The sequence below is a fragment of the Podarcis muralis genome, chromosome 13 (assembly GCF_964188315.1).
Source record: "Podarcis muralis chromosome 13, rPodMur119.hap1.1, whole genome shotgun sequence".
NCBI lineage: Eukaryota > Metazoa > Chordata > Lepidosauria > Squamata > Lacertidae > Podarcis > Podarcis muralis.
Genome location: NC_135667.1, coordinates 12,446,833 through 12,457,186, shown reverse-complemented (window position 1 = coordinate 12,457,186; position 10,354 = coordinate 12,446,833). Strand labels below are relative to the sequence as shown.

At 40.5% G+C, this 10,354-nt stretch overlaps 1 protein-coding gene across 1 annotated transcript; it reads left to right on the top strand.

Annotated features, from left to right (window-relative positions):
* The first annotated feature begins 4,839 nt into the window (after positions 1-4,839).
* LOC114583370 (vomeronasal type-2 receptor 26-like) lies at positions 4,840-10,076 on the top strand. Its single transcript, XM_077918071.1, has 6 exons — positions 4,840-5,012; positions 6,360-6,537; positions 6,720-7,574; positions 8,198-8,425; positions 8,860-8,986; positions 9,166-10,076. Exons 1-6 carry the CDS (start codon positions 4,840-4,842, stop codon positions 10,074-10,076), a joined length of 2,472 nt encoding a protein of 823 aa, XP_077774197.1.
* Positions 10,077-10,354: the final 278 nt, after the last annotated feature.

Below are 10,354 nucleotides of genomic sequence, written 5' to 3'. Positions count from 1 at the left end.
GCAGTGCTATTTTTCTAGAAAAAGAGGTGTCGGAACTCAACATGAAGGCCTCCCTTGTTCTCCTAGAATGGTATGGTATGGTATGGTATGGTATAGTATAGTATAGTATAGTATAGTATAGTATAGTATAGTATAGTATAGTATAGTATACTCCCTTGTTCTCCTAGAATGGCAATGGCTCCCACCTGAGAGGTGCCGGAACTGAGTTCCAGTGAGTTCTGGCTGAAAAAAAGCCCTAATAAAAAAGCCCATATATATGTACTTTGTAGCAAAAAAACAGGTATGGCTTGAACAGTGAGGCTGTATTTAAACATACCATTATGAGGACCATCTGTACTATGCATTTAAAGCAGCAGCATACTAATTTAAATAGTCATTGCTCCCCATCCCATTTTTTTAAAACTGCAGTTTGTTAAGGGTCCTCATGGATGTTAGGAGACCCCCTCTCCCCTCACAGAGCTACAGTTATCAGAGAGATTGATTGCTATACCACTCTGGAAATTGTAGCTCTGTGAAGGGAATATTACAGAGGATCAGAGGTTTATAATCTTCTCTTCCAGGTCGATCCAGGTTTTCATTAGCTCCTGATATAATGAAACTCAGTTGTTTCAACTAAAAAGCCCCATAAGACAGAGACCAACTGATTTTATATAGTTTCATTTTATAGGTAATCTAAGCTTCTTCCTTCTTTCCCATATGGTGGCACTGTATGAGACAGTTCTTCAAGTTTCCAGAATGTAATGTCCTTTTGATATCCAAGCTTGCAAAAGAGAAAACCTTCTCTTCTTTCATTTGTGGACAGGTGCAGCCCCGTTCTGTTTGTAATGATAAATGCCCTTTGGGTTACCATAAAGCAAAGAAGGAAGGGGAGCCATTTTGTTGCTATGACTGCATTCAATGTCCTGAAGGGAAGTTTTCCAACCAGATGGGTAAGAGACATCATGCACAGAGCCTTTCAAATGAAGCGTCACTCAGGTATTCAGAAACCCATTTCCCTTGTGTGGAGAAAATTCTTCAGAATTCAGTGAAGGATGCGGTTCTTGATATGAAGATATAGCATGATATCCTCAACCATTGCAGTCCTAAGTGATTGAGAGCTGGTCATTATCTACAGCAAAAAGGAAAAAAACGCCACCACTCTCTCAGAAGAAGTTATAGTGTTTGTTCAGAGAAAATCTGAAGATTGCAGAGTTACAATTTTGGAGGGAAAGTTAAAGTTATAACAGCCTTTCCATCTTAAGGATAAGGCACAAAGAGGGCTCAGCATGCTCAGTTACCATAGAAAAGGCCAAGGGAAATACAAAAATAACTTTCAACTCATATTTATTATTTTGTTATTTTAATATTTATTATTTTAGTAGAAAACAAATTGTGCTGCACTGCATAGAACCTTGAATTTTCTTTTTCAGACATGGATGAATGCCTTCAGTGCCCACAAGATCAATACCCAAACATGGAACGGGATTCGTGTATTCCAAAGGACATCAGTTTCTTGTCTTATGGATCTCTTTGGCAGTTCTTGCTCTTTCCCTTTCTTTCATCACAGCTTTGGTGCTTTGGGTCTTTATTAAGCACCGAGACACTCCCATAGTCAAAGCCAACAACCGGAACCTCACCTACACACTCCTCACCTCCCTCCTTCTTGCCTTCCTTTGTGCTTTTCTATTTATTGGTCAACCAGAGAAAGTGACCTGTCTCCTTCAGCAAACAGCATTTGGCATGATCTTTTCATTGGCAATTTCTTGTGTGTTGGCCAAGACAATCATTGTGGTCCTTGCGTTCAGAGTCACCAAACCAGGTTCCAGGATGAGGAAATGGGTGGGGAATGTCAGTATATGGAAACATCACCGCTGCAGACAGCCAGATTGTTGACATCACATGATGCGCCTATCTGTGGGAAAGAAGAATTTCCCAGGACGTTCACAGGCTGGATAAGTCTTCGTGAAGAGTGTAACTTGAAACCTTCCGACTGCGCATGTTCAGGAAGTTTGTCAGACGTGCTAGAAGAACTGAACTAAAAGGACGTGTTTTTCTCTAGTGCTGTAATGTCAGAAATAAACATCATGTAAATAGATTTCTGACTTATTTTCTTTCCCCTGCGGAAGCAGGAGGGAGGGGTTGTGCATTTTACCCACGCTTGGGAAAATGTCGCCTATCAAAATCTCCCTGGTCTGTCTGGATATCAGCCAGAGGAGGTTACCGGTATGCAAGCTCCGAGGACAGTGAGAGGGGCCAGCCTCTGAGGAGGGGGCTTGCAAACCAACAGGGAGACAGCAGGCCACCTCCATAGTTCTTTCCTGCTCCCTGATTCAAGCCGTTCTTTGTTGTGTATGGCTGGCAATGTCTCCCCCATTCCCAGATTTTTGGATATGCACTCTGTGTCTAAAGAAATTGTTCTGGAATGTAATGAAGGGTCAGTCACCATGTTCTATAGTGTCTTGGGGTTTTTGGCCTTGTTGGCTGTTGTCAGCTTCACAGTGGCCTTCCTAGCCAGGAAGTTACCTGACAGTTTTAATGAAGCCAAGTTTATCACCTTCAGCATGCTGGTTTTTTTGCAGTGTGTGGCTGTCCTTTGTCCCCACTTATCTGAGCACAAGAGGAAAATATATGGTGGCTGTGGAGATCTTCTCCATCTTAGCCTCCAGTGCTGGTGTCCTAGGCTGCATATTTTCCCCAAAATTCTACATTATTGTGTTGAGACCTCAACTGAACTGCAAGGAGCAACTAAAAAGAAGAAAGGATTGACATATCTGATATTATATAGCCCTTATCCATCTTAAATCAGCTTTGATAAAGCAATCAGATATTTACAATCATGTTGGTTATTATCCCGTTCCTTTGATAGTCATCATGTCATATTTTGCAGTTTTATCTCCTCAGTAAAATGTAAATGCCATGCAAATTGTTATTCTTTATAAATGTTTGATATGTTTCTGTTAAATATATGGTTGCTGTAGAGAACCAGGCCTCCAATGCTGGGTTATTAGACTGCACATGTTCCCCAAAATGTTTTATTTTTGTGCGTGACAGAGCAAAATAGATGAATAAAGAATTGACACAATTATCTTCTTCATTATCATATTCAACTGGGAACCATCATCATTTTATATGTTTATTGGAACTGAGGTTTATGATACAGTTTTGATTTTTTGTGTTATTTTCTGGACTTTCTTTGTGCCTTGTTTGCAGGACAATTTCTTTGTCCTTTCAGTAGGCTCAACATTTAACTTGCCTTCTTGTTGTGAAGTGGATGAGAGTGTGCATGTGTGAATTCTGCATTCCGCTCAACCTTTCCCCAGTGCTGTGCAGCCTCCCTAGCCTTCCGATTCGATCCCAAAGTTCTTCATCTAGTTTCTCAACCAAACGTTTCCCAACTTTAATCATAGTGTGATGAGAGGAGGAGAAGACCACTGTGTGAGAATATTTTATATTTGGGAAATAATACCTTTACCCAGTGTCTTAGATCTTTCAAGAAGTTGTTCAAAACTATTTAGGTCACGTACTGCCTGATCACATATACTTGGCTGGTTTAGAAAGTGCATGACCTGCACTTCCTAGCCAGCTACAGCATACAGTATATCTAAGACCAGAATTTCATTGCCATGCTTAACAAAAAGCTCTGTCATCTGTAATCTGGGTGAGTTACTTTAGTATGCCACAGCTGCCTGAGTGATCATGGAAAATGCAAGAGGAAGAAGGAATATTACTGAGCAATGACCACTCAGGGATGCTTGGCTCTGAGAACACCCCTCAACCAAATGGAAAGGTTTTTCCTTTGGAAAAGCATTGGGCTCAATATTTGTTCTAACATGGGAGACAATGTGGGGAAAGTAATAATAGAAAAAGGAAAACAGTGGGGATCTAGTAAAAAATAATTAGATGTAATGTAATAAAGCATAGAGAGAAAACGGTGGTGAGAAGGCCCATTTAAGAACATCAAGTACTAATAATCATACTAATCAGTGCCTGGACCCACACAGTCAATCCTCTATGATATGCCAAGTTGGGTCAGGGTCAAGGGAGCTGACTTATTTAAGCAGGTTGTCTACATGCTAAAAGCAATAGTAGAAAATGAAAACAACCAGTGAAAAAGTTATGAGTTATTAATAGATGGAACAAAATAAAGCAGAGAGAGAAAACTGATGGGAAGGCACAATAAAAACAACGCTGGAGAAAAAATTGGGATCAACTGAAAGATCATTATTTAGTCTTTCAATTTGTAATGGTACGTCATCAATTGCAATTTGTTCTACATGTGAACAAGTAAAACAGTTTAAATGATGTAAAAATTAAAAAAAAGTTAGAAAAACAATACAAAATAAACATCTAAAGCTGAGACCATTCCACCTGGCTGAAAATGCTTGTTGAAAGAAGAATTACTTCCATTATTCCTGGAAAGCACCAATGGTGGGTGCCTGTCATATCTCAACAGTGCAGAAATGTTTCTTCACAGGTGGACCAAATGAAACTTCTTCAAAAACACACAATAGGCTTGTTTGCACCTGCAACTTGCAGAGAACCTCTAATTCTGCATCCATGATTATCTACCCAAGAATTATCCAATTGACCATGATTACTTCAACTTTTTCTGTAAGTCCCAAGGTAGTTCCAGGAGCTACTATGAAAACAATGACCCAATGTGGATGGGTGTGATTAATATCCTGTGTGTTATTCAGAGCAGGGCTTAAGACAGGTGGGGGACCATAACTGGTATTATAGTATTGGCTGCCAAAAGGTCAACTGAGTGGCCATTCAAGTTAGGCTGTGCTACTTAAAGACACATAATTGAATAGCAATGAGGGAATAGGAATATCGATATTCAGATAGATTTCGTGCAAAATGAGGGGCCTTAATGTTGCTCAATGTAATATGAGTGAACCTTTCACAGTAAACCACAACTATTATCGTTCTGGAGGCCTAACCATTGCTGCCATCGTTTCTCAGATCTACACGCTTTCCAACCCTATAAACTTCAAAAAACATCCCTCTGAAGAACTCCTTGACGACATCTTGTAAGAATTTGATTGCTTTAGAAACAAGAAAATGTACCTGTGTTAATTTTTTGTAGTTAGAACAGCCAAGACTCGATGACTGGCCATGAACTTAAGACATATTTTAGAGCTGTGACTAGATTATTATCAACCTTTATAATATTTTGCATCAAACATTTTGCAACTTTTGCTATAGCTGTTTTTAGTTACCTTTGTCACTCGAAATTATATATTGACAGGTGTAAACATTCTTCTTCTTCTTCATCATCATCAAAATCCATATATACAATCCATACAAAATTTATTTAATATATAGAAAGACACCATAAAAGTGTGATCTGATTACAAATGAAAATGGAATTGCATGCACATCTTTTCACAATTAAATGAGGCATTGTAAATCTTGAACCAGCTTTCTCCTGGTAAATAATTTTCTTCTATATTCAGAAGAGGTTTGCTGAGACTGGATTTGCGATTTAGGTCTCACCATAATTGTGTTGGATTTTCTGGACTGAACCACCCCTCCACTGCAGGTTTTATGGTTTCCCATTTAACTTTGCTTTGCCTTCAGGTTTCTTTATGGCCTTTGATCAATTTTAGTGGCATTTATATCATTGTCACCTCACCCTTTGAGGGATGATCAGTCTAGTAGAAAGTATAAGAATATATCAACACAAAGGAGCTCACATCTGCATAAAACAAATTTTATATCAGTAGCATTTACATGTATGAACCTGGCTTTTGAACATGAATGCATATGTCTGGTTTCTGAATAAGGTAAAAAAGGTAAAGGTAAAGGACCCCTGGATGGTTAAGTCCAGTCAAAGATGACTATGGCGTGCAGCGCTCATCTCACTTTTCAGGCCGAGGGAGCCGGCATTTGTCCTCAGACAGCTTTCCGGGTTATGTGGCCAGCATGACTAAACCACTACTGGCACATGGAGGGCTGTGACAGAAGCCAGAGCACAAGGAAACCCTGCTTATCTTCCTGCCGAGCGGCACCTATTTATCTACTTGCACTGGTGTGCTTTTAAACTGAGATTGGCAGAAGCTAGGACAGACCTCACCCCGTAACACAGCACACAGTGCCACCCACTCCCTAGCTTTTAAACATTGCACATGAATGCATATGTCTGGTTTCTAAATAAGAGGCATTTATTGGGGTAAAATTCAGAGATTCGTTGAATAGAGATGCACCACGTCCTGTATTCTAAATGTGAAACACTCTGACACAGCATAAAAATCTAATTGCAGGTTGATTACTCAGAGCTACCAGCACATCCTAGCCTTTGTATTTGCTGTAAAGGAGATAAATGAGAATCTCCAGATCTTTTCCAACCTCACCCTGGGCTTCAACATCTACAATAGCCATTTTATTGCTAGCAGGACTTATCTGGCTTCACTGGAACTCCTCTCCACATGGGGAAGATTCATCCCAAACTATAAGTGTGATGTGGGGGATAATGTTGTAGCTGTCATTGGGGGACCTAATTCAGATGTTTGTTTTTTCATGGTAACCATTCTCGGTATCTTCAAAATCCCACAGGTAAGATTTGCTCCTGAGGCCCTGGACTTTAAGAATTCAGTCATCCTTCTGATGCCTGTTAGATGGACTTTAAAGATTCAGAGATGAAAGCAGCATGCTAAAGAAACTTCTTCAAAAGCTCTTATTTACGAAGGAAATAAATAGAATTTATGTAAAACAACATTCTTTTTGCATATTTATAGGTTGGGTATGGCTCTGCCCCTGTGATTAAAGGTCATGCTCAAGGAGCTTTCTTCCAGAGGATGTTCCCAAATGTGGACCGACAGAATGCTGGGATCCTACAATTGCTGTTGTTTTTCAGCTGGACATGGATTGGGGTGGTTTTCATAGATGATGACAATGGGCAGAGTTTTGTACAGACTGTGCTTCCTGAGTTTTCCCAGAGTGGCATCTGCTTTGACTTTGTAGAAGCTTTACCATCACTCTATTTTACTGAGGATGTTGATGAAACGTTTGTTGAGTGGATTAAAACATATAAGATTATTATAGATAGCACTGCCAACGTTGTGATTCTACATGGTGAAATTCATACTATGATATGCTTGAGAATGCTTCCGCAGGTTTTAGAAGTAGAGGATATTACAAGGAAGACAAAAGTCTGGGTTATGACCGCCCAGATGGAATTCACATCAATTCACATCCAAAATACTTGGGACATAGACATCATCCATGGTGCTTTATCCATTGCAGTTCATGCCAAGGAGGTCCTAGGATTCCAGAAATTCATTCAGATGAGAAATCCTTTCTCTGCAAAAGAAGATGTATTTCTTAGGATCTTCTGGGAAAAGGCTTTTAATTGTATATTCCCCCAAAGTGAGGTACAATGGGAGGCTGGGGAAATCTGCACGGGGGATGAGAAGCTGGAGACACTTCCTGCATCTGTCTTTGAAATGAGCCTGACTGGCCACAGCTACAGTGTATACAATGCAGTCTTTGCTGTAGCACATGCTTTGCAATCCATGCAGTCATTCAAATTGAAACATGCAACAAAGATGGATGGAGGAAGAGGGGAGCTTCTGAATCAAGAACCATGGCAGGTAATTTCTTGAGCCCAGAGATTCAGGAGAGTTCATGCATGCCACCACCAGCACATCATAAGTTCAGGAAAATGGAGTGGTGCAAGAGAGGCCACCAGGCTGGCATACTTTTGCTAATGTTTGGGAAAATAATGGTATGTTTCTACTTGTTACTTTTAAAAACATTTTGGAACCCAACTCCAAAAAGAGTTCACATGCACAGTGTTTACCTTAGGTTTGGCAAAATACCACTAGATCCTTATTCATATATTAAAGTTGTTGAAAACCACTCCCAGCCACTAAGGAAACCTGCTTCTCCAGCAACACAGTTTGATCTAGGAGCACCTATAGTCTCTGCACTTTGTCCTTCAAGAACAGGGAAACTGAATTCATACCTGATAGCTGACAGCTTTCTCAACATTAATGTCGCATGGTCTTTTCCTCATGTGATTTTTTCTGACTTGGCAGATATCCTGGGGATATAGCTCATTAAAATCTGATGGGTGATGATCATGAAGATTTTAATATAGGGTATATCAGATTTACTCCATTATCAGAGTGCTTTACTACCATTATGAGTGAATATGAACTTTTAAGCGGGCTCCAAAACATAGTTTGTTGACTTTCCTGTTGTTTCAATTTAGCTCCATGACTTCCTTAAAAGGGTCTCCTTTAACAACAGTGCTGGGGAAAAGGTTTCCTTTGATCAAAATGGAGAATTAACAGCTGGATTTGATATTATCAACTGGGTAACATTCCCAAACCACTCCTTTCTTCGAGTCAAACTTGGCAAGATAGATGTCATTGCTCCCAAAGAGAAAACATTGAACATTTCTTCTAATGATATTGTATGGCCTACCAAATTTAACCAGGTATGGTCAATACATACCTAAATAACTGGAAGGAAAATTACTTTGCAAAATCTTGAACTCTTAAGGCTCTCATTCTGTGAATACCTACTTAGTGTTTAGACCCATTTAATACTAAACTATTAACCTCTAGTTTTGAATGCCATTTGATATTTTAAAAATATAATGAAAGATTAATCAACATGTACCCACACAAAACTGTGAAATTCATAAAATGATGGATGGTTGTGGCAAAGTGTTCTGTTGAGTGGGAAACATGTTGGCCAAATCCTGGAGTAAGTGTAATTATTTGCCAAAAATATTTCTTATGCATTTGTAAAAGATTCAAGGAATGGCCTTAGCCAGTCTGAACAGGATGTGTGCATTTTTGACAAAATTCCCCTTTGACATAGTGGATACAATTGTCTCAGACTTTCACTGATTTCATGTCTGTACAGGCACAGCCCTTTTCTGTATGTAATGAATTCTGCCATCCAGGCTCTAGGAAGACTAAGATCGAAGGGAAACCATTTTGCTGCTATGGCTGTGTTTCATGCCCAGAAGGGAAGATTTCCAACCTGATAGGTAAGGGATGCGAATTTTAAATTGAGAGCACAGAGGAATGTAAAGAGATGAATAAGTGGCAGAGGAGGCAGATCATGAAGACAAATAGGTCTGCCTCAAATGAGTATTGAAGGTGGGGGAAAGAAAAGAGAAGGAGGAAAATGCAGATTGGTTTTACTAAAGCCTGTTTTTCTCCCCAGACATGGCTGACTGCTTACAATGTCCAAGTGATCATTATGCAAACCGGGAGCAGGATTTATGTATTCCAAAAAATATAATCTTCTTGTCTTGTGGAGAACCTTTGGGCATAAGTATGGCCATTGTTGCTCTTTGCTTTTCTTTCACCACAGCTTTTGTGCTGGGAATCTTCATTAAGCACAACAATACCCCCATAGTCAAAGCCAACAACAGGAACCTCACCTACACCCTCCTTGTCTCACTCCTGCTTTCCTTCCTCTGCTCTCTGCTATTCATTGGCCAACCCGAGGAAGGGACGTGCCTCCTTCGACAAACTGCCTTTGCCATTATCTTCTCAGTGGCAGTTTCTTGCATTTTGGCCAAAACTGTCATAGTCCTTTTAGCCTTCATGGCCACCAAGCCAGGGTCCAGCCTGAGAAGATGGGTGGGGAATAGACTGGCCATTTCTGTTGTTCTTTTTTGCTCCCTGATTCAAGCCAGTCAGTGTGTGGTGTGGCTGGCAACATCGCCCCCGTTCCCAGATGTAGACATGAACACAATGGCTGAAGAGATTGTTCTGGGCTGCAATGAAGGTTCAGTCATCATGTTCTGCTGTGTCCTGGGCTTCCTGGGCTTACAGGCTACTGTCAGCTTCATTGTGGCTTTCCTAGCCAGGAAGTTGCCAGACAGTTTCAATGAAGCCAAGTTCATCACATTCAGTATGTTGGTCTTCTGCAGTGTTTGGGTGACCTTTGTCCCAGCCTATATGAGCACTAAGGGGAAATACATGGTAGCTGTGGAAATCTTCTCCATCTTGGCCTCCAGTGCTGGATTACTGGGCTGCATCTTTTCCCCTAAATGCTACATCATTCTGCTAAAGCCTGAGCTGAACAGCAAGGGGCAGTTAGTAAGAAGAAGGAATGTACAAATCTGAAAGTACAAAGCCCCAGTTCAGCTGAAGTTCATGCTCGTTCGAATGTGCCTCTTTATTTTCTTAGCCTCGGTCACCTTGGGTACAATCTCACTTCTCATGGAAAGAATTAATTTGTTGTTGTTGTTTAGTTGTTTAGTCGTGTCCGACTCTTCATGACCCCATGGACCAGAGCACGCCAGGCACTTCTGTCTTCCACTGCCTCCCATAGTTTGGTCAAACTCATGCTGGTAGCTTCAAGAACACTGTCCAGCCATCCAATGCCACTTCCCAAATAGAAG

Bases quoted from the DNA above. Each gene is read 5' to 3' on its own strand.
- LOC114583370 (XM_077918071.1), top strand. From the start codon at position 4,840: ATGAGGGGCCTTAATGTTGCTCAATGTAATATGAGTGAACCTTTCACA. The intron at 5,013-6,359 runs GTAAGAATTTGA...CATCTACAATAG, and splicing joins GAACTCCTTGACGACATCTT to CCATTTTATTGCTAGCAGGA. The intron at 8,987-9,165 runs GTAAGGGATGCG...TTTTCTCCCCAG, and splicing joins GAAGATTTCCAACCTGATAG to ACATGGCTGACTGCTTACAA.